This window comes from Pristiophorus japonicus, chromosome 1 (assembly GCF_044704955.1).
Source record: "Pristiophorus japonicus isolate sPriJap1 chromosome 1, sPriJap1.hap1, whole genome shotgun sequence".
Lineage (NCBI taxonomy): Eukaryota > Metazoa > Chordata > Chondrichthyes > Pristiophoridae > Pristiophorus > Pristiophorus japonicus.
The window spans coordinates 533,189,002-533,215,399 of NC_091977.1; the positions used below are offsets into that span (position 1 = coordinate 533,189,002).

General features: G+C 46.6%; 1 protein-coding gene across 1 annotated transcript in view; it reads right to left on the reverse strand.

The window, feature by feature from the left end:
* Positions 1 to 11,512: 11,512 nt before the first annotated feature.
* The window catches only part of laptm4b (lysosomal protein transmembrane 4 beta), a 137,119-nt gene continuing 122,233 nt past the window's right edge, over positions 11,513 to 26,398 (reverse strand). The window contains exon 7 of the mRNA XM_070877029.1: positions 11,513 to 14,022. Coding sequence (XP_070733130.1) covers positions 13,948 to 14,022 — 75 coding nt within the window. The 3' untranslated portion in view covers positions 11,513 to 13,947. The remainder of the gene's footprint in view (positions 14,023 to 26,398) is intronic.

Here is a 26,398-nt window from a genome sequence, read left to right on the forward strand (position 1 = left end):
TGAGGTAGAAGATCAGCCATGATCTTACTGATTGGCGGAGCAGGCTCGAGGGGCCGAATGGCCTACTCCTGCTCCTAATTCTTACATTCTTGCACCAATTCATGAACTTCATTGGCGCTAAACAGCGGTTCAGTAATAATTGTGCTCTGTTTTACCTGCCTTCTCTAAGCTAATGCTTCAATTAGGTTTAGCAGTTTCTTAAAGTAGCTGAGACTAGAGAAAGAGTGGGGCCTATTAGAGACCACAAAGGAAATCTGTCTGTGGAGGCGGAAGACGTGGGTATGATTCTTAATGAATACTTTGCATCCATTTTCACAAAAGAGAGGGGTGATGCAGACTTTGCAATGAGGGAGGAAGAGTGTGAAATATTAGACAAGATAAAAATAGTGAGAGAGGAAGTATTAAGGGGCTTAACAACTTTGAAAGTGGATAAATCCCCAGGCCTGTATGAAATGTATCCCAGGCTGTTAAGTGAAGCAAAAGAGGAAATAGCAGTCGCTCTGACCATCATTTTCCAATCCTCTCTGGCTACATGTGTGGTGCCAGAGGACTGGAGGACTGCTGATGTGGTACCTTTGTTTAAAAAGGGAGAAAGAGACAGACTGAGTAATTACAGGCTGGTCAGCCTAACTTCGGTGGTGGGAAACTTATTGAAAAAAATCCTGAAGGACAGAATAAATCTTAATTTGGAAAGACGTGGATTAATCAAGGATAATCAGCAATAATTTGTAAAGGGAAGGTTGTGTCCGACTAACCTGATTTAATTTTTCGAGGAGGTAACCAGGAGGGTCGATGAGAGCAGTGCATATGATGTCGTGTATATGGATTTTAGCAAAGCTTTTGATAAGGTTCCACATGGCAAACTGGTCACAAAAGTAAAAGCCCATGGGATCCAGGGCAAAGTGGCAAGTTGGATCCAAAATTGCACAGAGGCAGGAAGCAAAGGGTAATGGTTGATGGGTGTTTTTGTGACTGGAAGGCTGTATCCAGTGGGGTTCCGCAGGGCTCAGTGCTGGGTCCCTTGCTTTTTGTGGTATATATTAATGACTTGGACTTGAATGTTGGGGTTATAATGAAGAAGTTTGCAGATGACACTAAAACAGGCTGTGTGGTTGATAATGAAGAAGAAAGCTGCGGACTGCAGGAAGATATCAATGTTCTGATTAGTGGCAAATGGAATTCAATCCGGATAAGTGTGTGGTAATGCATTTGGGCAGGTCTAACAAGGCAAAGTATTATGTATGCAATAAAGGTTCAAGCTGAGTACTGTTTAACTAAGCAAGGTACGACCTTGTCTGTGCTTTATTTAGTCTCAAAGTGCCTGACTCTCAAAATGGCTGGCCTTTTATACCTGAGCAGCACCATGTGTGTGCTGCTCAGTGGCCTCCAACAATGACACCATCTAGTGGCTACAAACAGCATGTACATAGAAAGATAGAAACATAGAATAAAATAGGTGCAGGAGTAGGCCATTCGGCCCTTCATGCCTGCACCACCATTCAATATGATCATGTCTGATCATGCAACTTCAGTACCCCATTCCTGCTTTCTCTCCATATCCCCTGATCCCTTTAGCCGTAAGGGCCACATCTAACTCCCTTTTGAATATATCCAATGAACTGGCCTCAACAACTTTCTGTGGTAGAGAATGCCACAGGTTCACAATTCTCTGGGTGAAAAAGTTCCTCCTCATCTCAGTCCTTACCCCTTACCCCAGGATGGCAGGACTGACATATGAGGAGAGACTGGATCGACTGGGTCTGTATTCACTGGAGTTTAGAAGGATGAGAGGGGATCTCATAGAAACATATATAATTCTGATGGGACTGGACAGATTAGATGCAGGAAGAATGTTCCCCGATGTTGGGGAAGTACAGAACCAGGGGACATAGTCTAAGGATAAGGGGTAAGCCATTTAGCTCCGAGATGAGGAGAAACTTCTTCACTCAGAGAGTTGTTAACCTGCGGAATTCCCTGCCGCAGAGAGTTGTTGATGCCAGTTCGTTAGATATATTCAAGAGGGAGTTAGATATGGCCCTTGCGGCTAAAGGAATCAAGGGGTATGGAGAGAAAGCAGGAAAGGGGTACTGAGGGAATGATCAGCCATGATCTTATTGAATGGTGGTGCAGGCTCGAAGGGCCGAATGGCCTACTCCTGCACCTATTTTCTATGTTTCTACGTTTCTATGATTCTATCCTTAGACTGTGACCCCTGGTTCTGGACTTCCCCAACATCGGGAACATTCTTCCTGCATCTAACCTGTCTAATCCCGTCAGAATTTTAAATGTTTCTATGAGATCCCCTCTCAATCTTCTAAATTCCAGTGAATATAAGCCTAGTCGATCCAGTCTTTCTTCATATGTCAGTCCTGCCATCCTGGGAATCAGCCTGGTGAACCATCGCTGCACTCCCTCAATAGCTAGAATGTCCTTCCTCAGATTAGGAGACCAAAACTGCACAAAATACTCAAGATATGTGGTCTCACCAAGGCCCTGTATAACTGCAGCAAGGCCTCCCTGCTCCTAAACTCAAATCCTCTAGCTATGAAGACCAACATGCTATTTGCTTTCTTCACCGCCTGCTGTACCTGCATGCCTACTTTCAATGACTAATGTACCATGACACCCAGGTCTCGTTGCACCTCCCCTTTTACTGATCTGTCACCAATCAGATAATAATCTGCCTTCCTGTATTTGCCACCAAAGTGGATAACCTCACATTTATCTACATTATACTGCATCTGCCATGCATTTGCCCACTCTCCTAACCTTCCAAGTCACCCTGCAGCCTCTTAGCATCCTCCTCACAGCTCACACCACCACCCAGCTTAGTGTCATCTGCAAACTTGGAGATATTACATTCAATTCCTTCATCTAAATCATTAATATATATTGTAAATAGCTGGGGTCCCAGCACTAAATCTTGCAGTACCACACTAGTCACTGCCTGCCATTCTGAAAAGGACCCGTTTATTCCCACTGTTTGCTCCCTGTCTGCTCTATGTGCTTTAATTTTGCACACTAATCTCTTGTGTGGGACCTTGTCAAAAGTTTTTTGAAAGTCTAAATACAGCACATCCACTGATTCTCCCTCATCCACTCTACTAGTTACATCCTCAAATAATAATTCTAGAAGATTTGTCAAGCATGATTTCCCTTTCATAAATGCATGCTGACTTGGACCGATCCTGTCACTGCTTTCCAAATGCGCTGCTATTGCATCTTTAATAATTGATTCCAGCATTGTCCCCATTACCGATGTCAGGCCTATACTTCCCTGTTTTCTCTCTCCCTCCTTTTTTAAAAAGTGGGGTTACAGTAGCTACCCTCCAATCCATAGGAACTGATCCAGAGTCCATGGAATGTTGGAAAATGACCACCAATGCATCTACTATTTCTAGGGCCACTTCCTTAAGTACTCTGGGATTCAGACTATCAGGCCTTGGGTATTTATCGGCCTTCAATCTCATCAATTTTCCTAACACCATTTCCTGACTAATAAGGATTTCCTTCAGTTCCCTCAGTTCCTCCTTCTCGCTAGGCCCTTGGTCCCCTCGTATTTTCGGGAGATTATTCGTGTCTTCCTTAGTGAAGACAGAACCAAAGTAGTTGTTCAATTGGTCTGCCATTTCCTTGTTCCCCATTATGAATTCATCTGATTCTGACTGCAAGGGACCTACATTTGTCTTCACTAATCTTTTTCTCTTCACATATCTATAGACTCTTTGGCAGTCAGTTTTTATGTTCATGCAAGCTTACTCTCATACTCTATTTCCCCCCTCTTAATTAAACCCTTTGTCCTCCTCTGCTGAATTCTAAATTTCTCCCTGTCCTCAGGTTTGCTGCTTTTTCTGGCCAATTTATATGCCACTTCCTTGGATTTAACACTATCCCTAATTTCACTTGTTTCCCATGGTTGAACCACCTTGCCCGTTTTATTTTTACGCCAGACAGGGATGTACAATTGTTGTAGTTCATCCATGTGATCTTTAAACGTTTACCATCGAAGTTACCTTTCTTTAAGTTCAGGATCCTAGTCTTTGAATTAACTGTGTCACTCTCCACCTTAATGAAGAATTCTACCATATTATGGTCACTCTTTCCCAAGAGGCCTCGCACGAGCAGATTGCTAATTAATCCTGTTTCATTACACAAGACCCAGTCTAGGATGGCATGCTCTGTAGTTGGTTCCTCGACATATTGATCTAGAAAACCATCCCTTATACACTCCAGGAAATCCTCCTCCACCGTATTGCTACCAGTTTGGTTAGCCCAATCTATATGTAGATTAAAGTCACCCATGATAACTACTGTACCTTTATTGAACGCATCCCTAATTTCCTGTTTGATGCCATCCCCAACCTTACTACTACTGTTTGGTGGTCTGTACACAACTCCCACGAATGTTTTCTGCCCTTTGGTGTTTCGCAACTCGACCCATACAGATTCCACATCATCCAAGCTAATGTCCTTCCTTACTATTGCGTTAATCTCCTCTTTAACCAGTAACGCTACCCCACCTCCTTTTCTTTTCTGTCTATCCTTCATGAATATTGAATACCCCTGGATGTTGAGTTCCCAGCCTTGGTCACCCTGGAGCCATGTCTCCATAATCCCAATTATATCATATCCGTTAACAGCTATCTGCGCAGTTAATTTATCCAGCTTATTACGAATGCTCCTCGCATTGAGGCACAGAGCCTCCAGGCTTGTTTTTTTAACACTTTGTCCTTTTAGAATTATGTTGTAATATGGCCCTTTTTGATTTTTGCCCTAGTTTTCTCTGCCTTCCAGTCTTACTTTTCTCCTTCCTACCTTTTGCTTCTGCCCCCTTTTTATTTCACTCTACCTCCCTGCATAGATTCCCATCCCCTTGCCATATTAGTTTAAATCCTCCCCAACAGCACTAGCAAACACTCCACCTAGGACATCGGTTCCGGTCCTGTCCAGGTGCCGACCGTCCGGATTGTACTGGTCCCACTTCCCCCAGAACCGGTTCCAATGTCCCAGGAATTTGAATTCCTCCCCCTTGCACCATTCCTCAAGCCACGTATTCATCTGAATTTTCCTGCTATTCCTACTCTGATGAGCACGTGGCACTGGTAGCAATCCTGAGATTACTACCTTTGAGGTCCTACTTTTTAATTTAACTCCTTGCTCCCTAAATTCAGCTCGTAGGACCTCATCCCACTTGTTACCTATATCATTGGTACCTATATGCACCACGACAACTGGCTGTTCACCCTCCCCCTCCAGAATGCCCTGCACCCGCTCTGAGACATCCTTGACCCTTGCACCAGGGAGGCAACATACCATCCTGGAGTCTTGTTTTTGGCCGCAGAAACGCCTATCTATTCCCCTTACAATAGAATCCCCTACCACTATAGTTCTCTTTTTCCTGCCCTCCTGTGCAGCAGAGCCACCCACGGTGCCATGGACTTGGCTGCTGCTGCCTTCCCCTGATGAGCCACCTCCCTCAACAGTATCCAAAACGGTATATCTGTTTTGGAGGGAGGTAACCGCAGGGTACCCTCACACTACCTTCCTTCCCCTGCTCTTCCTGATGGTCACCCATTCCCTATCTGCCTGTGTAACCTTTAGCTGCGGTGTGTCCAACTCACTGCACGTGCTATCCACGACATCTTCAGCATCGCGAATCCTCCAGCGTGGATCCATCCGCAGTTCCAGCAATGCGGTCTGTCAGGATCTGCAGCAGGACACACTTCCCACACACATAGTAGCCAGTGACACTGGAAGTGTCCCTGACTTCCCACATGGCACAGGAGGAGCATGACATGGCTCTGGGCTCTCCTGCCATGACTTAACCCTTAATTTGGCAACACTGCCAAAGATTTCCTACTGATAAGAAAAGAAAAAGAAAAAGAAAAAATATTCACCAATCACTTACCTGCTTGGCTGTGATGTCACGCTTCGATTTCTTTTTACTTCTACTTTGCTTTTTGTCCCTGCACCAGCTTGCTGCTCCCGACTGCTCCCGACTGCTGCTCCCGACTGCTCCCGATTGCTGCTCCCGACTGCTGCTCCCGACTGCTGCTCCCGACTGCTGCTCCTCCCAATCTGCCGCTGGCCTTTTTTAGGTCTCGAGCCTCCCGCTCCCGCTGGCTCTTCCTCCTCCAGCATATATGACAATACCCTCCTCTGAGATCTTATCACAGTCTTTCACAGGTTGAGACGGTCCGATGCTTTACGCTCCCAGGTTGACCGTCTCAGTTCGATTCTGGCCTTGGGTGAATGTACGGGGTCTGTTGTGGCTGGTGGCTGGATGGCTGACTTGTCAGGGGTGGCAGTGGCCATGTCAGGAATTGCAAGTCCATTTTTATTGAGCAGGTCTGTGATGGAAATTCCGGGTTCACTGATGATCCTTGAGTCCACTGAAGGCTGGTTGGTTGGTTGGTCGTCGATGGTTTCTTCGTCCGACTGCTCTGGCTCGTCTGTGTGCCTCAGCGATGTGTTTCCTGCAAGTTTTCCCATTCTTCGGCTTAATAACGAATACTCTGTTGCCCTCCTTGGCCATGACCGTACCAGCAATCCATTTGGACCCTGACCATAATTCAACACATAGACAGCATCATTAACAGAAATCTCGCATGCCACTGATAGTGATGCATCTTTTTAACACCGTACACACACGCTAAAGCTTATTTTTCTACCATACTGTAGGCTCTTTCTGCTTTAGACAAAATTTTGGATGCATGCGAGACAGGTTGAAGTTTCCCTGGCTCATTGGCTTGTTGTAACCCGCAACCAGTTACATAAGGCAATGCGACACAGGCCAAAACTAAACGTTTACATGGGTCATAATGTACCAGCAGCTTGTTTGAGCAAAGCAGATTGGTGCCTTTCTCGAAAGCTCTGTCGTGTGATGCGCCCCACACCCAGTTGTCACCTTTTCTCAATAGCATGTGCAGTGGTTCAAGTAAGGTGTTCAATTTAGGTGGGAAGTTACCAAAGAAGTTGAGTAGACCCAGGAACGAACGCAGCTCCATCACTTTCTGCGGCTTGGGTGCATTCTTGATGGCCTTGGTTTTCACGTCAGTAGGTCTGATACCATCAGCGGCGATTTTCCTCCCGAGAAATTCGACCTCCGGTGCCATGACGATGCACTTCGAGTGTTTAAGTCTGAGTCCCACTCTGTCCAAACGCAATAGAACCTCTTCCAGGTTGTTCAGATGTTCCTTGGAGTCACAACTGGTGATCAGGATGTCATCTTGGAACACGACGGTTCTGGGAACGGACTTCAGTAGACTTTCCATATTCTTCTGGAATATTGCTACAGCCGAGCGAATTCCAAAATGGGCAGCTGTGGTAAATAAACAGTCCTTTGTGCGTGTTAATGCATATAAGTCTCTTTGACGTCTCAATCAACTCCTGTGTGATATAGGCCGATGTCAAGTCCAGTTCTGTGAACGACTTCCCTCCGGCTAGCGTCGCAAACAAGTCATCAGCCTTCGGTAACGGGTACTGATCTTGTTTCAAAACCCTGTTGATCGTAGCCTTGTAGTCGCCACAGATTCTGACTGTGCCATCACTTTTCAGCACAGGAACAATGGGGCTGGCCCATTCATTAAATTCGACTGGTGATATGATCCCTTCACGCTGGAGTCTGTCCAGTTCAACTTTGACCTTCTCCCTCATCATATACGGCACTGCCCGAGCTTTATGATGGGTCTTGCATCTGAGTCCACGTGGATCTGCACCTTGCTCCGGTAAAGTTGCCGATACCCGGTTCGAACAGCAAGGGAACTTGTTCAATACTTGGTCACATGTATCTTCCTCCGATGACAACACCTTTATGTCATTCCAGTCGCATCTGATTTTCTCCAACCAGCTCCTGCCGAGCAGCTTTGGGCCATTGCCTGGAACAATCCACAGCGGTAACTCGTGAACCGCAGCGTTATACGACGCATTAATTTGTGCACTGCCAATCACCTTTATCAGTTCTTTGGTGTACGTGCTCAGCTTGGCGTTAACAGGGCTCAGCCTGGGCCTTGCAGTCTTAGTATCCCACAGCTTATTGAATGCCCTCTCGTTCATGATCGATTGACTCGCCCCCGTGTCCAGTTCCATCGATACCGGTATCCCGTTAAACTTCACCTTAATCAAAATTGGTTTACTCTTGGTTATGGAAGAGTACAGTCCATACACTTCCTCCTCTGGCATCTCAGATTGCGTATCCAGATCCACGCTAGTCTGACTCTCATCCTCCACGTGGTGTGTCGCAGCACGCTTGCTCATCTGCGGACACTTTCAGACAGCCTTTGCAACTATATTGCTTAAATCGTCACTGCTGGTGCCGATGATTTCCCCCACAGCGCCAACACAGAGAAGTCGGATACATTCCCTCTGGCGGACTTTGGGCAGCCACAGGTTTCGCGAACGCAGCTGGATAGGCCGTGCCATGTGCCGCTCTGCCGAACGCCGAATTAATCGCATTTACAGTACTTGCCGAGGTTCGGTTCTTCACCGCTATTTACTTTAAACTCCTGTCCGTCGTCACACATGATTGAGCGATCTGGATGGCCCTTTTTAAATCCAACTCCTCCACCGCCAGAAGTTTGCACAGGATCACCTCGTGGTTGATACCGATAACAAAGAAGTCCCGCAGCATGTCTGCCAACACCGTCCCGAACTTGCATGGTCCCGCGAGACGTCACAGGTCGGCAACAAATTCCATCGCGCTCTGGACCTCCGATCGAACGTGTGTATAAAACTTGTATCTCGAGATGATCTTATAGAGACATTTAAAATAATGAAAGGGATAGACAAGATAGAGGCAGAGAGGTTGTTTCCACTGGTCGGGGAGACTAGAACTAGGGGGCACAGCCTCAAAATACGAGGGAGCCAATTTAAAACCGAGTTGAGAAGGAATTTCTTCTCCCAGAGGGTTGTGAATCTGTGGAATTCTCTGCCCAGGGAAGCAGTTGAGGCTAGCTCATTGAATGTATTCAAATCACAGATAGATAGATTTTTAACCAATAAGGGAATTAAGGCTTATGGGGAGTGGGCGGGTAAGTGGAGCTGAGTCCACGGCCAGATCAGCCATGATCTTGTTGAGTGGCAGAGCAGGCACGAGGGGCTAGATGGCCTACTCCTGTTCCTAATTCTTATGGTTCTTATGTTCTATGATGCCATCATCTGGCTTGAGGTGCTCCCATACCAATGTACACAACTCCTCATATGTTTTCTCTGTTAGATCACTAGGCATGAGTAGATTCTTTGAACCGCACACAGTGAGGAACACGGCCCGGCGCCGATCTGCATTGTCGACCCCCTTCATTTTTTTGGCCACGAAGTACTGCTTCAAAGGGCTCACAAAGTCTGCCCAATCTTCTCCCTCCAAGAATTGCTCTAAAAATCCAATCGTGCTCATTTTGCAAACAAAGGTTCTTGTATCTCGTCGCCAAATGTTATGTATGCAATAAAGGTTCAAACTGAGCACTGTTTAACTAAGCAAGCCTGTGCTTTATTTAGTCCCAAAGTGCCTGACTCACAAAAATGGCTGGCCTTTTATACCCGAGCAGCACCATGTGCGTGCTGCTCAGTGGCCTCCAACAATGACACCATCTGGTGGCTACAAACAGCATACATACATGACAGAAAGGAATACACATTAAATGGTACAACACTGAAAAGTGTAGAGGAACAAAGGGACCTGGGAGTGCAGGCCCACAGATCCTTGACGGTAGCAGGCCAGGTAGATAAGGTGGTTAAGAAGACATATGGAATACAAGAGCAGGGAAGTTATGCTTGAACAGTATAAAACACTGGTTAGGCCACAGCTGGAGTACTGTGTGCAGTTCTGGTCACCACATTACAGGAAGGATGTGATTGCACTGGAAAGGGTGCAGAGGACATTAACAAGAATGTTGCCTGGACTGGAGAATTTTGGCTATGATGAAAGATTGGAGATGCTGGGTCTGTTTTCTTTGGAACAGAGGAGGCTGAGGGGAGACCTGATTGAGGTGTATAAAATGATGAGGGGCCTGGATAGGGTGGAGAGGAAGGATTTGTTTCCCTTGGCAGAGGGGTCAACAACCAGGAGGCATAGAGTTAAATTAATTGAGGGGAGCTTTCAAGGAGATATTTCTTTACCCAGAGGATGGTGGGGGTCTGGAACTCACTGCCTGAAAGGGTGGGAGAGGTAGAAACCCTCACCACATTTAAAAGATACTTGGATGTGCACTTAAAGTGCTGTAACCTACACGGCTACGGACCAAGAGCTGGAAAGTGGGATTAGGCTGGATAGCTCTTGGTCAGCCGGCACGGACACGATGGGCCGAAATGGCCTCCATCCGTGCTGTAGATTTCTATGATTCTATGAAAAGTTGAGCAGAGAGAGTCAGCTTTAGTTACCAGCCCATGTCTCCCCAGTCTGTGCCACTACACGGAGAGGAGTCAAAACGTTGCACCTCCCAAGGTGCCAAGCTTGTGTCGGTGATCATGGAGTCAAATGGCAAATGACACGAATTGAATGAATCCTTATCAACAACGGCCTACATTTATACAGCATCACCTTTAAATTAGAGCCTGGCCGTTCAGGGGGTGATGTCGGGAAACACTTCTTCACACAAAGGGCTGTGGAAATCTGGAGTGTCAGCCTAGAGTTTTGTGCTCCAGTCTCTGGACTGGGACCTGAACCCACAACCTTCTGACTCAGAGGCAAGGGTACTCTCATCACAGGCAGTCCCTCGGAATCGAGGGAGACTTGCTTCCACTCTAAAAGTGAGTTCTCAGGTGACTGAACAATCCAATACGGGAATTACAGTCTCTGTCACAGGTGGGACAGACAGTGGTTGGAGGAAAGGGTGGGTGGGACTGGTTTGCCGCACGCTCCTTCCTCTGCCTGCGCTTGATTTCTGCATGCTCTCGGCGACGAGACTCGAGGTGCTCAGCGCCCTCCCGGATGCTTTTCCTCCACTTAGGGTGGTCTTTAGCCAGGGACTCCCAGGTGTCGGTGGGGATGTTGCATTTTATCAGGGAGACTTTGAGGATGTCCTTGTAATATTTCCTCTGCCCACCTGGGGCTTGCTTGCCGTGTAGGAGTTCCAAGTAGAGCACTTCTCTGGGAGTCTCGTGTGTTACCCACTAAGCGTTGGCTGACTCAGTGATTGAAGAGGTCATACCCTGAAATGGTTATTATTACGCTCATCATAAAGGATGAAACTGAGTACTGTAAGCAATGAGTAAGTGTGACCTTAGCTCCTTTTAATTAGACCCCAGAGTGCAGGTACAGCGTGGGAGGTCTGTTTATATACCGTGCTCCCAAGGGATGCTGGGATCCCTTGGGACTCCAACAGGTAGGCCCTCTGGTGGTGGTGTAATCCAGGTTGCTAAGGGTTAAATACATAACAGTTACCAATCCTGTGAAATTATTGTGTGTACTACGCCTGTACAACTTCCTCCGTCGTCCCTGTTGTCCAAGGAGACAAACTATTTCTTTTGGAAGCACAAGGTGACACAGGAATCAAACACAAGACTTACAGAGTCTGCTTGTCCAGCATTTATTGAACCAGAAGTATTTACAGGCAAGTCCGTGTATAAACAGACAAGTTTTCAGTAAAGGTGCTGTGATTTCATTCATTAACAATCAGACCTATGGTACATTACGTGCAAGTAAGTGATTCATTTTTACGCTTTATTTCAGCATACATATAAACAGCTCTTTAAATGCTCACAGTTCAGACAAATTCGTAGGTTTATTTTCGTTCCCAGGATTAAATAGGCCCAAAAGCAAAATCCCGCGGATGCTGGAAATCTGAAATAAAAACAGAAAATGCTGGAAACACTCAGCGGGTCAGGCAGCATCTGTGGAGAGAGAAACAGAGTTAACGTTTCCAGTCGGTGATCCTTCGTCAGAACTGGAAAAAGTTAGAGGTGTAACAGGTTTTTAAGCAAGTGCAGGGGCAGGGTAAGTGGGGAGGGGAGGAAAGAACAAAAGGGAAGGTCTGTGATAGGGTGGAAGGCAGGAGAGATTAGAGAGACCAAAAGGATGATGGTGCGAGGCAAAGGGAGATGGTAATGGGACAAGTTAAGAAACAAAAGATGCATCTAGATAGGGTGTAAATGGGAATGGCAGAATCATCAACAGCTGGCATCCAAAAAAATAAGGGCCGAGGTTATGGTCTGAAATTGTTGAACTCGATGTTGAGTCCAGAAGGCTGTAAAGTGCCTAAACGAAAGATGAGGTGCTGTTCCTCGAGCTTACATTGAGCTTCGTTGGAAAAGTGCAGGAGGCCAAGGACGGAGAGGTCGGAGTGGGAGTGGAGCGAGGAATTAAAGTGACAGGTGACCGGAAGCTTGGGGGTCACACTTACGGACTGAACGGAGGTGCTCTGCAAAGCGGTCACCCAATCTGCGTTTGGTCTCCCCAATGTAGACGAGACCACATTGCAGAACTTTTTTGATCAGCTCTGACAAAAGGTCACCGACCTAGAACGTTAACTCTGTTTCTCTCTCTCCACAGACCCTGCCCGACCTGCTGAGTATTTCCAACATTTTCTGTTTATAATTTAAATAGTTCTGCCCTAGTTTCAACCTGATTCACCTTGAAGGTTTGGCGGGTGTTCACAGTAGAACAAAAGTCAGCCGTGAAGTTTAACGAGCAAGAAATAAAATTTATAAATCTATAAAAATAGATTTGTTTAATTAAATTTGATTGAGGCGTTCAAATTTATGGAGGGGTTTTTGATCAAATAAATAAGGAGAAGCTGTTTCCAGCGGCAGAAGGGTTGATCATCAGGGGACACGGATTTAAGATAACTGGCGAAAGAATCAGGGGCGAGATGAGGAGAATGTTTTTTTATGTTGGACTGGACAGGTTAGATGCAGGAAGAATGCTCCCGATGTTGGGGAAGTCCAGAACCAGGGGACACAGTCTAAGGATAAGGGGTAAGCCATTTAGGACCGAGATGAGGAGAAACTTCTTCACTCAGAGTGTTGTTAACCTGTGGAATTCCCTACCGCAGAGAGTTGTTGAGGCCAGTTCATTGGATATATTCAAGAGGGAGTTGGATATGGCCCTTACGGCTAAAGGGATCAAGGGGTATGGAGAGAAAGCAGGAGTGGGGTACTGAGGTGAATGATCAGCCATGATCTTATAGAATGGTGGTGCAGGCTCAAAGGGGCGAATGGCCTACTCCTGCACCTATTTTCTATGTTTCTATGTTTACGCAGCGAGTTGTTGAGATCTGAGACGCGCTGCCTGAAAGGGTGTTGGGAGCAGATTCAATAGTAACTTTCAAAAGGGAACTGGATAAATACTTGAAAGCCCTGTAATTTTGTTTCCTTTCAAGGGAAAGAGTCGGGGGAGTGGGACTGATTGGAGAGCTCTTTCATAGAGCCGGCACAGGCACGATGGGCCGAATGGCCCCCTGCCATGCTGTAAGATTCTGTGACATCTTACCCTAGGCTGATGATCAATGAAAGATGAACATTTGTACCTTTTATAATGGTGACGCGCAAACAAGTGTTACCAACAAAAATAAACTACTCAAAACAACTACCAAGAATCAAAGTGCTCAAAAATGTCGGCCTATTCTTCGCATTGACAAAATAGTCTGCTTGTAAAATACTGAATATGGTCATTTTTTTTTCCCTCTTTGAAATCTGTATTCAGACGCACTACAATAATCTCCGACGTGGCAGGGAATTATTACAATAGGGTTTGTGATCAATTTCAGATGATGCATCGCATTCTCAACATTAAAATAAATGATAAAACGCAGATAAATAGTCTCGATTTCTATTTCTGATACCATCAACCAAAATCACAACAAAAAAAAATCTTAATGAAAGAACGCTTCACTCCCAGAACAACAAAAATGCCATGGACAATGGATGGGACGTGTTTCTTAAATAGTTTTTGGTCTGACAATGTTGTTTCAATTCTTGCCCAGGTTTTCTGATATGTTCTTGTGTTTACGACCTTTAAGTTGACATATAAGGTGGAGGTGGATCTTTTGTCGGCATCATCACGGCCTCCTCGTAGGGCGGCAGAAGGATCTAAAATTAAAAATAAACAGTTTATTAAAAGAAAGAAAAAGAAAGAAATAAAGAAAGACTGAATCATAGCAGAATCGTAGAATCATAGAAGTTTACAGCACGGAAGGAGGCCATTTCGGCCCATCGTGTCCGTGCCGGCCGACCAAGAGGCTATCCAGCCTAATCCCACTTTCCAGCTCTAGGTCCATGGCCCTGTAGGTTACGGCACTTCAAGTGCACATCCAAGTACTTTTTAAATGTGGTGAGGGTTTCTGCCTCTACTACCCTTTCAGGCAGTGAGTTCCAGACCCCCACCACCCTCTGGGTGAAGAAATTTTCCCTCAAATCCCCTCTAAACCTTCTACCAATTACTTTAAAACTATGCCCCCTGTTTGTTGACCCCTCTGCTGAGGGAAATAGACCCTTTCTATCCACTATATCGAGGTAGCCCTCATAATTTTATACACCTCAATGAGGTCTCCCCTCAGCCTCCTCTGTTCCAACGAAAACAAACCCAGCCTATCCAATCTGTCCTCATAGCTTAGATTCTCCACTCCCAGCAACATCCTCGTAAATCTCCTCTGTACTCTCTCCAGTGCAATCACGTCCTTCCTGTAATGTGGTGACCAGAACTGTATGCAGTACTCCAGCTGTGGCCTAACCAGTGTTTTATACAGTTCAAGCATAACCCACCTGCTCTTGTATTCTATGCCTTGGCTAATAAAGACAAGCATTCCATATGCTTTCTTAACCACCTTATTTACCTGGCCTGCTACCTTCAGGGATCTGTGGACCTGCACTCCAAGGTCCCTTTGTTCCTCTACACTTCTCAATGTCCTACCATTTAATGTATATTCCCTTTCATTGTTAGCCCTCTCCAAATGCATTACCTCACACTTCTGAAAGAAAGAAAAGAAAAGGCTGAAAGAACATATGTTCCAATCACCATGTGCTCCAACACTTGACTATGCTGATTACGTTGAATGAAAGAAAGAAAGACTTGCATTTATATAGCGCCTTTCACAGACTCGGTATGTCCCAAAGTGTTTTGCAGCCAATGAAGTACTTTTAGAGTGCTGTCACTGTTGTAATGCAGGAAATGCAGCAGCCAATTTGCGCACAGCAAGCTCCCACAAACAACGTGATGACGACAAGATAATCTATTTTAGTGATGTTGATTGAGGGATAAATATTGGCCCCAAGACACCGGGGATAACTCCCCCTGCTCTTCTTCAAAATAATGTCATGGGATCTTTTACATCCACCTGAGAGGGAAGAAGGAGCCTCGGTTTAACGTCTCATCTGAAAGACAGCACCTCCGACAGTGCAGCACTCCCTCAGCACTGCACTGGAGTGTCAGCCTAGATTAATGAGCTCAAGTCCCTGGAGTAGGACTTGAACCCACAACCTTCTGACTCAGAGGCAAGTTTGCTACCCACTGAGCCACGGTTAATATTAATTCTTCATGGTTTTTAAAACATTTTAGTTTTCAGGTAGAATTGTTCATCTTCAACAGTATAAAAATGTAACACAAACTAAACTTAACGATACCTTTCACAGCCAAGACTGGACATAATTTAAAGCGACAAGTAACACCAATTTCTTTAGGAATTCAGGCTGAATACAGAAGTGCTTTTTATAGAGACATATATAAAGGTGTATGATCTTTTCTTTGCACTGCAAATGCCATCACTAAATTTCTCGAAGAATGCATGACTTTTCTGACAAGGCTATGGAAAATAAAATGCATTAATGATCCTCTTATGTATAGAGTGGAATCTTAATGGTGTAAAAGAACAAGTTTAAAGTGGTGGGGGTGAGGTGGTTACTTGTAATATAAATGAACTCTTCCATCTCTATACCAACAACATGGTGTAAAATTTCCATTTCCCGACAAACCAGGGAACACTGTCTTTTGTAGGTATGTGAAAAAGCAACTCCATAGGGAATCCAAGTAATTAACACCCAACACCAGTCTGAATGGTTGCATAGTGGTTATGTTACTGGACTAATAATCCAAGGCGTTGGGCAGGCCACATTGTCCGCATGCCCGACACAAGACTCCCAAAGCAAGCGCTCTACTCGGAACTCCTACACGGCAAGCGAGTCCCAGGTTGGGCAGAGGGCACGTTTCAAGGACACCCTCAAAGCCTCCCTGATAAAGTACAACATCCCCACTGACACCTGGGAGTCCCTGGGCAAAGACCCCTCCAAATGGAGGAAGAGCATCCGGGAGGGCGCTGAGCACCTCGAGTCTCGTCGCCGAGAGCATGCAGAAATCAAGCGCAGGCAGCGGAAGGAGCGTGCGGCAAACCAGACTCCCCACCCACCCTTTCCTCCAACCACTGTCTGCCCCACCTGTGACAGAGACTGTAATTCCCATATTGGACTGTTCAGTCACCTGAGAACTCACTTTTAGAGTGGAAGCAAGTCTTCCTTGATTTCGAGGGACTATCTATGATGATGTATAATCCAAGGACCAGGACATGGGTTCAAATACCACCATGGCAGCTGGGGAATTTAAATTCCGTTAATTAAATAAATTGTAATTTAAAAAAAAATTAGTAACTATGACCATGCAAATGCCACATTGACCTGAGAAGGCAGATGAGACTTTATTTGATCATCTCATTCAAAAGTCAGTACCTCCTACAGTGCTGCACTCCCTCAGCACTGCACTGTGTCCTAAGACGATAAGAGTGTAAGAGTTAGGAGCAGGTGTCGGCCATTTGGCCCCTTGAGCCTGCTCCGCCATTCAATGAGATCATGGCTGATCATCTACCTCAACTCCACTTTCCTGCATTATCCCCATATCCCTTGATTCTCTTAATATCCAAAAATCTATCGATCGCTGTCTAGAATATACTCAAAGACTGAGCCTCCACAGCCCTCTAGGGTAGAGAATTCCAAAGATTCACCACCCTCTGAATGAAGAAGTTTCCCCTCATCTCAGTCCTAAATGGCCGACCCCTTATTCCAATCCCAGATCAGCCATGATCTTATTGAATGTCGGAGCAGACTCAAGGGGCTAGATGGCCTACTCCTGTTCCTAATTCTTATGTTCTTATTAATTCTAGACTCCTCAGCAAGGGGGAAAGATACTCCCTGCATCTACCCTGTCAGAATGTTGTATGTTTCAACACAATCACCTCTCAATCTTCTAAACTACAGAGAATACGGGCCTAGTCTACTCAATTTCTCCTCACAGGAATCAGCCTGCCTATATTTTTGTGCTCAAACCTCTGTGGTGGGACTTGAGCCCACAACCTTCTAACACAGAGGCGAGAGTGTTACCCACTGAGCCATGGTATTGGACAGGAGACTGGGCAAAACTGCCCTGGTCTTTAATTAGTTAACCAAAAAAAAAAAGAGAGGGTTTGAAAATGCTTTGTGCAAATGGTATCAATAGTTCATTGTAAAGTTGATTGCACTTTAATGACTTCACAGATTCTGCCCAGATAAGCAGCCTGGAGGTACGATTCATTAGTGGAAACATTTTTAAAAATGCAATTTCAACCACTGATATATTTACATCTTCCAAAAATCACATTTCAATGTAATGCTCTATTTCAAAACAATTCTAGCCTATCCTACTCCTTGGCATAAAAAACATTTTGTACTGAATTCTTATTTAGTTGCTAGCATTGCAACTTCTGTTTTAGTTTGCCTTTAAAGGGGCTTAAATACACATTGTGGGGGTGAATTTTCAGCCGATTTGCGCCCCATTTAGCACCTGGGCGGGGCGCAAAAATGATATTTTGGGCGTGAAACGAGGCGCACAAGATTTTGCGCCCGGGCGGAACTTTAGTCAATGGTGTTGCGGCGACGTTAAAACTTACCGTCCCGCCGCTGTTTTCACCGCTGGGGTGACGTAAATCGCCGTGCATCGCTGCGCTCGCGCCCCGGGCGGAACTTTCCAGAATTTTTCCCGGTTTAGCGTCCGCCCGGGAACCCGCCCAGAAAAACCAGACGGGCCCCGGGCGCTAACGCCGCCATGTCGAAAGGCGAGGAGGAAGTCACAGTTGTGAGCGATTACACGGATTGGGAGAAGGAACGCTGCGTTACTGCACACCTCTCATTGTGAAGTTTATCTGAGTTTCTAGTTTAGAAACATAGAAACATAGAAAATAGGTGCAGGAGTAGGCCATTCGGCCCTTCGAGCCTGCACCACCATTCGATAAGATCATGGCTGATCATTCACCTCAGTACCCCTTTCCTGCTTTCTCTCCATACCCCTTCATCCCTTTAGCCGTAAGGGCCACATCTAACTCTCTCTTCAATATATCTAACGAACTGGCCTCAACAACTTCCTGTGGGAGAGAATTCCACAGGTTCACAATTCTCTGCGTTTGTTTTATAAACGACATTTAAGGACATTTTAAAAGATGGGGGCCATGCTAGATCGGGAGCCAGTAATCCTGGCTGCTATTGCCATACGGCTTCAAGCTGGAAGAAGACTTATTGTTGATCGATTGCAACGTAATCGAAGAGGTCGCAGACTTATGGGGAGGAGGCCTTACCCCCCACGGGGTTTACAGGGAACACGCTCATACCTCCAGCTCTCTGAGGCACAGTGCGTTAGAAGGCTGCACTTCAGAAAAGAGGTGGTCACAGAGATACACCAACTCATCATCGTAGGCAGTCCCTCGGAATCGAGGAAGACTTGCTTCCACCAATGAGTCCTTAGGTGGCTGAACAGTCCAATACGAGAACCACAGTCTCTGTCACAGGTGGGACAGACAGTCATTGAGGGAAAGGGAGGGTGGGGAGAAACATAGAAACATAGAAAATAGGTGATGGAGCAGGCCATTCGGCCCTTCGAGCCTGCACCACCATTCAATAAGATCATGGCTGATCATTCCCTCAGTACCCCTTTCCTGCTTTTTCTCCATACCCCTTGATCCCCTTAGCCGTAAGGGCCATATCTAACTCCCTCTTGAATATATCCAATGAACTGGCATCAACAACTCTCTGTGGCAGGGAATTCCACAGGTTAACAACTCTCTGAGTGAAGAAGTTTCTCCTCATCTCAGTCATAAATGGCCTACCCCTTATCCTAAGACTGTGTCCCCTGGTTCTGGACTTCCCCAACATCGGGAACATTCTAACCTGTCCCGTCCCATCAGAATCTTATATGTTTCTATGAGATCCCCTCTCATCCTTCTAAACTCCAATGTATAAAGGCCCAGTTGATCCAGTCTCTCCTCATATCTCAGTCCTGCCATCCCGGGAATCAGTCTGGAGAACCTTCGCTGCACTCCCTCAACAGCAAGAACGTCCTTCCTCAGATTAGGAGCAAGAACGTCCTTCGTCAGATTAGGCTGATTTGCCGCACGCTCCTTCCGCTGCCTTGCGCTTGGTTTCTGCATGCTCTCGGCGACGAGACTCGAGGTGCTCAGCGCCCTCCCGGATGCACTTCCTCCAATTAGGACTGCCTTGGGCCAGGGACCCCGAGGTGTTGGTGGGGAGGTTGCACTTTATCAGGAAGGCTTTGAGGGTGTCCTTGTAACGTTTCCTCTGTCCACCTTTGGCTCATACAGGCAGACCTACAGCCTAACAACGGTGCAGCACTTGCCTTCTATGAGCTGGACAGTGGGATTAGGCTGGATAGCTCTTTTTCGACTGGCTCAGACACGATGGGTATCCTTCTGTAAATTTCTATGATTATTTGATTCTATGATAAAAGCTCCCCTGTCTGTTCAGCCTTTCCTGATAAATATATCCTCTCAGTTCTGGTATCATCCTTGTGAATCTTCTTTGCACTTTCTTCAATGGCACTATATCCTTTTTGTAATATGGAGTCCAGAACTGTGCACAGTGCTCTAAGTGTGGTCTAACCAACAGAATAAATAGCAAGAGAATCAAGGGCTATGGGGAGCGGGCAGCAAAGTGGAGTTGAGGTTAAAGGTCAGCCCATCATCATCATCATCATAGGCAGTCCCACGAAGCGAGGATGACTTGCTTCCACGCCAAAAAGGGATGAGCTCACAAGTGTTTCAATGTTCCAGATCCATAATTAATATTCCAGATCCCGAACTACATGTTGAAGGGTGGAAGATGCCTGTATTTTTTTAACGTGGGGTGGCCGTTGTATACCAACCACCACACGGACTTGACAGAGCTAGGTCTTGGTCCAGTGGCAAGGGTTAACCAAGATGAAGATCTCCAGTTGAAGATCAGCCATGATCTTATTGAATGGCGGAGCAGGCTCGAGGGGCTGTATGGCCTACTCCTGCTCCTATTTCTTATCTTCTCATCAAACGTGTCATGTATGTACATGCTGGTTGTAGCCACCAGATGGTGTCATTATTGGAGGTCACTGAGCAGCACGCACATGGTGCTGCTCTGGTATAAAAGGCCAGCCACTTTGTGAGTCAGGCACTTTGGGCCGTAATGAAGCAGAGCCAAGGGTGTACTTTGTTCAGTTAAACAGTACTCAGTTTGTACCTTTTTCGCATACATAACAAAACGTGACAGCTCATGTTCACCTTTTACCAAAAGCAATACATTCTGTAAACATTTTTATCCAAATGTTACTGAAACAAAACCAGAAGAAAAAATAATTTAAATCTGGTCAGTAACCAGGGGAAACAGATTTAAGATAATTGGCAAAAAGTACAGGGAGGAACTCGGAAGAGTTATTTTTACGCAGCGAGTTGTGATCTGGAACGCGCTGCCTGAAAGGAGGTGGAAGCAGATTCAAGAGTAACTTTCAAAAGAGAATTGTATAAATACTTAAAAAGGAGATATTTAAGGGCTATGGGGGAAGGGCGGGGAGTAAATTGGATTGCTCTTTCAAAGGGATGATGGGCCGAATGGTTTCTGCTGCGCTGTATAATTGTATGATAAAACTGAGATTAATTTTTGACATAACATTGTTGAATTATCGAACAAGCTCCATCTCCACCCATCTGCAAATAGGGAAAAACAACAGGTGAAAGAAAGATTTCTAATTTTTGCCTTTCCTGGTTTTCTCATACTGTTCACGGGGTTGGAGGTAATATATTAGCATGGATAGAGGATTGGCTAACTAACAGAAAACAGAGAGTCAGGATAAATAGTTCATTCTCGGTTTGGCAACCAGTAACTAGTAGGGAGCCGCAGGGATCAGTGCTGGGACTATTTACAGGGACAAAACTATTTACAATCTATATTAACGACTTGGAAGAAGGGACCGAGTGTAACGTAGCCAAGTTTGCTGACGATACAAAGATGGGAGGAAAAGCAATGTGTGAGGAGGACATGAAAAATCTGCAAAAGGACATAGACAGGCTAAGTGAGTGGGCAAAAATTTGGCAGATGGAGTATAATGTTGGAAAGTGTGAGGTCATGCACTTTGGCAGAAAAAAAATCAAAGAGCAAGTTATTATTTATGTGGAGAAAAATTGCAAAGTGCCGCAGTACAGCAGGACCTGGGGGTACTTGTGCATGAAATACAAAAGGTTAGTATGCAGGTACAGCAAGTGATCAGGAAGGCCAATGGAATCTTGGCATTTATTGCAAAGTGGATGGAGTATAAAAGCAGGGAAGTCTTGCTACAGTTATGCAGGGTATTGGTGAGGCCACACCTGGAATACTGCATGCAGTTTTAGTTTCCATATTTAAGAAAGGATATACTTGCTTTGGAGGAGTTCAGAGAAGGTTCACCAGGTTGATTCTGGAGACGAGGGGGTTGATTTAAGAGGAAAGGTTGAGTAGATTGGGCCTCTACTCATTGGAATTCAGAAGAATGAGAAGTGATCTTATCAAAACGTATAAGATCATGAGGAGGATTGACAAGGTAGAGAGGATGTTCCCACTGATGGGGGAGACTAGAACTAGGGGGCATAATCTCAGAATAAGGGGCCGCCCATTTAAAACTGAGATGAGGAGGAATTTCTTCTCTCAGAGGGTCGTAAATCTGTGGAATTCGCTGCCTCAGAGAGCTGTGGAAGCTGGGACATTGAATAAATTTAAGACACAGACAGACAGTTTCTTAACCGATAAGGGAATAATGGGTTATGGGGAGCGGGAGTGGAAGTGGACCTGAGTCCATGATCGGATCAGCCATGATCGTATTAAATGGCGGAGCAGGCTCGAGGGGCCGTATGGCCTACTCCTGCTCCTATTTCTTATGTTCTTATACCAAGCTGCGGGATACGCAGGTGGCCTGATCTTTGTATTTATTAATTCCTGGGATGTGGGCGTCGCTGACAAGGCCAGCATTTATTGCACATCCCTAATCACCTTTGAGAAGTTGATGAATACAGCAGAGTGGCAGAGGACAGTTCAGAGTCAACCACATTGCTGTGGTTCTGGAGTCACCTATAGGCCAGACCGGGTAAGGACGGCAGATTTCCTTGCCTAAAGGGCATTAGTGAACCAGTTGGGGTTTTTACGACAATCCAGTAGTTTCATGATCACCATTACCGGCACTAGCTTTTTATTCCAGATTTATTTAATTAACTGAATTTAAATTCCCCAGCTGCCATTGTGAGATTTGAACTTATGTCCCCAGATCATTAGTCCAAGCCTCTGAACTACTAATCCAGCAATATAACCACTATGCTACCATATCCCAGCTCTGCCAATGCCCACCAGGAACAACCAACAACTTGCATTTATATAGCGCCTTTATCGTAGTAAAAATTTCCCAAGGTGCTTCGCAGGAGCGTTATCAAACACAATTTGACACCGAGTCACAGAAGGAGATATTAGGGCAGGTGATCATAAGGAGCGCCTTAAAGGAGGAAAGGGAGGGAGAGAGGCGTGAGTGGGGTTTAGGGAGGAATTTTCAGAGCTTGGGGCCCAGGCAGCTGAAGGCAGGGCCACCAATGGCGGAGCGATGGAAATTGGGGATGCACAAGAGGCCAGAATTGGATGAAAGGAATGCGGCCTAGTTAGGGGGAGGCGGCTGATTTTCAATTCTTCCTTCCCTCTTTATTCAGAAGAATCTCAATGCTTTCTCACAACAGTGCAGCTCAGTTCAGGAAAACATAAGAAATAGGAGCAGGAGTAGGCCTGCTCCGCCATTCAATGAGATCATGGCTGATCTTCGACCTCAACTCCACTTTCCCGCCCAATCCCCATATCCCTCGATTCTCCGTGTCAAAAAATTTATCGATCTCAGCCTTCATCATCATCATCATCATTATAGGCAGTCCCTCGGAATCGAGGAAGACTTGCTTCCACTCTAAAAATGAGTTCTTAGGTGACTGAACAGTCCAATACAGGTGGGACAGATAGTCGTTGAGGGTAAGGAAGGGTGAGACAGGTTTGCCGCACGCTCCTTCCGCTGCTTGCACTTGGTTTCTGCATGCTCTCGGCGACGAGACTCGAGGTGCTCAGCGCCCTCCCGGATGCACTTCCTCCACTTAGGGCGGTCTTTGGCCAGGGACTCCCAGGTGTCGGAGGGGATGTTGCACTTTATCAGGGAGGCTTTGAGGGTGTCCTTGTAACGTTTCCTCTGCCCACCTGGGGCTCGCTTGCCGTGAATGAGTTCCGAATAGAGCGCTTACTTTGGGAGTCTCCTGTCTGGCATGAGAACTATGTGGCCCGCCTAGCGGAGCTGATCAAGTGTGGTCAGTGCTTCAATGCTGGGGATGTTAGCCTGGTCGAGGACACTAATATTGGTGTGTCTGTCCTCCCAGGGGATTTGTAGGATCTTGTGAAGACATCGTTGGTGGTATTTCTCCAGTGACTTGAAGTGTCTACTGTACATGGTCCATGTCTCTGAGCCATACAGGAGGTTGGGTATCACCACAGCCCTGTAGACCATGAGCTTGGTGGTAGATTTGAGGGCCTAGTATTCGAACATTCTTTTCGTCAGGTGGCTGAAGACTGCACTGGCGCACTGGAGGCGGTGTTGAATCTCGTCATCAATGTCTGTTCTTGTTGATAAGAGACTCCCGAGGTATGGGAAATGGTCCATGTTGTCCAGGGCTGCACCGTAGATCTTGATGACTGGGGGGCAGTGCTGTGCGGTGAGGACAGGCTGGTGGAGGATCTTTGTCTTACGGATGTTTAGCGTAAGGCCCATGCTTTCATACGCCTCAGTAAATAAGTCGACTATGTCCTGGAATTCAGTCTCTATATGTGCGCAGACGCAGGCGTTGTCCGCGTACGGTAGCTCGACGACAGAGGTTGGTGTGGTCTTGGACCTGGCCTGGAGGCAGAGTAGGTTAAGCAGCTTCCCACTGGTTCTGTAGTTTAGTTCCACTCCAGCAGGGAGCTTGTTGACTGTGAGGTTGAGCATGGCAGCGAGGAAGATTGAAAAGAGGGTTGGGACGATGACGCAACCCTGTTTGACCACGGTCCATATTGTGTTCCTAACACAGGTGAGGCTGCACATAGGGAAGTTAAAGCAACAGTGACCTCAGTCTTTAATAAGACACTCCAGAGTGAGGAACAGGCCTTAGGGGCCGGCTTATATACAGTGCTTCCCAAGGAAGCTGGGATCCCTTGGGACTTCAGGGGATGAGCTCTCTGGTGGCGGAACATGGGAGTGCATGCTTTACAGATACACAACATCACTCCCCCCCACCCAAAGTCAACGTGAAAACTATTTACAAGGTGAGGCGGTCGGGAGCCTTTCTTTCCCTGGTGGACCGCCTCGGTACAAATGTCAGTTCTGGTGTGTTGGCTGTGCCCTCGCTGGGCTGGTGTGTTGTTGGCCGTGCAGGGCTGCTAGGTGAGCCTGGCCTTGCTGGGCTGTTGGGCGTGATGGGCTCGATTTCCTGGTCCGAGGTGGTGTCGTTGATCCTTTGGGTGTGTGTTGTGGGCTCGAAAAAGGTGGTGTCTGCTGTGGGTTGTTCAGGGCAGTCTGTGAACTGCAGCCTCGTTTGGTCCAGGTGCTTTCTGCAAATTTGTCCATTGTCTAGTTTGACTACAAACACCCGACTCCTTCTTTAGCTATCACTGTGCCCGCGATCCACTTGGGACCATGTCCATAGTTTAGCACATACACAGGGTCATTCAGATCAATTTCCCATGACACAGTGGCGCGACCATCGTTTACATTTTGTTGCTGCCGCCTACTCTCTACCTGATCATGCAGGTTGGGGTGAACCAGCGAGAGTCTGGTTTTAAGCGTCCTTTTCATGAGTAGCTCAGCCGGGGGCACCCCTGTGAGCGAGTGGGGTCTCGTGCAGTAGCTGAGCAGTACTCGGGACAGGCGGGTTTGGAGTGAGCCTTCTGTGACTTGTTTAAGGCTCACTTTGATGGTTTGTACTGCCCGCTCTGCCTGCCCAATGGAGGCTGGTTTAAACGGGGCCGAGGTGACATGTTTGATTCCATTGCGGGAATGTCAGGCAGGGCGTGGGTGACAAACATGGCCCTCAGGCTTTCAATGGTGGCAGTGGCGGTGCTTCCCGACATTATTTCACATTCAATCCATTTTGAAAAAGTATCCACCACCAGCAGGAACATTTTACTGAGAAACGGGCCCGCATAGTCAACATGGATCCTCGACCATGGTCTGGAGGACCAGGACCACAAACTTAGTGGTGCCTCTCTGGGCGCGTTGCTTAACTGAGCACACATGCTGCATTGCCGTACACAGGACTCTAAGTCAGAGTCGATACTGGGCCACCACACGTGGGATCTGGCTATCGCTTTCATCGTTACTATACCCGGGTGTGTGCTGTGGAGATCCGAGATGAACGTCTCCCTGCACTACGCAGTTACCGCACAACAGGCAGTCTGCCTGAATGGACAGCTCGTCCTTTTGCCGCTGGAACGGCTTGATTAGCTCTTGCATTTCAACGGGGATGCTGGCCCAGCTCCCATGCAGTACACAGTTTTTTAATAGGGACAGCAGAGGATCTTGGCTGGTCCAAGTCCTAATCTGGCGGGCCGTGACAGGTGATTTATGATTTTCAAACGCTTCCTTGACCATTAACAAGTCTGCGGGCTGCGCCACTATCAACAAGTTTGCAGGCTGCGCCATTTCCACCCCCGTGATGGGCAATGGTAGCCGACTGAGAGCATCCGCACAGTTCTCGGTGCCCGGCCTGTGGCGGATGGTATAGTTATACGCTGATAGCGTGAGTGCCCACCTTTGTATGCGGGCTGAGGCATTAGTATTTATCCCCTTGTTCAGCGAACAGGGATGTGAGGGGCTTGTGATCGGTTCCCAGCTCAAATTTGAGGCCAAACAGATACTGATGCATTTTCTTTACCCCGAACACACATGCTAATGCCTCTTTCTCAATCATGCTGTAGGCCCTCTCGGCCTTGGACAAGCTCCTGGAAGCATAGGCAACAGGTTGCAACTTCCCCGGCTTATATACAGTGCTCCCAAGGAATGCTGGGATCCCTTGGGACTTCAGGGGATGAGCTCCCTGGTGGCGGAACATGGGAGTGCATGCTTTACATATACACAACAGGAAGGATATATTGGCCTTGGACGGAGTGCAGT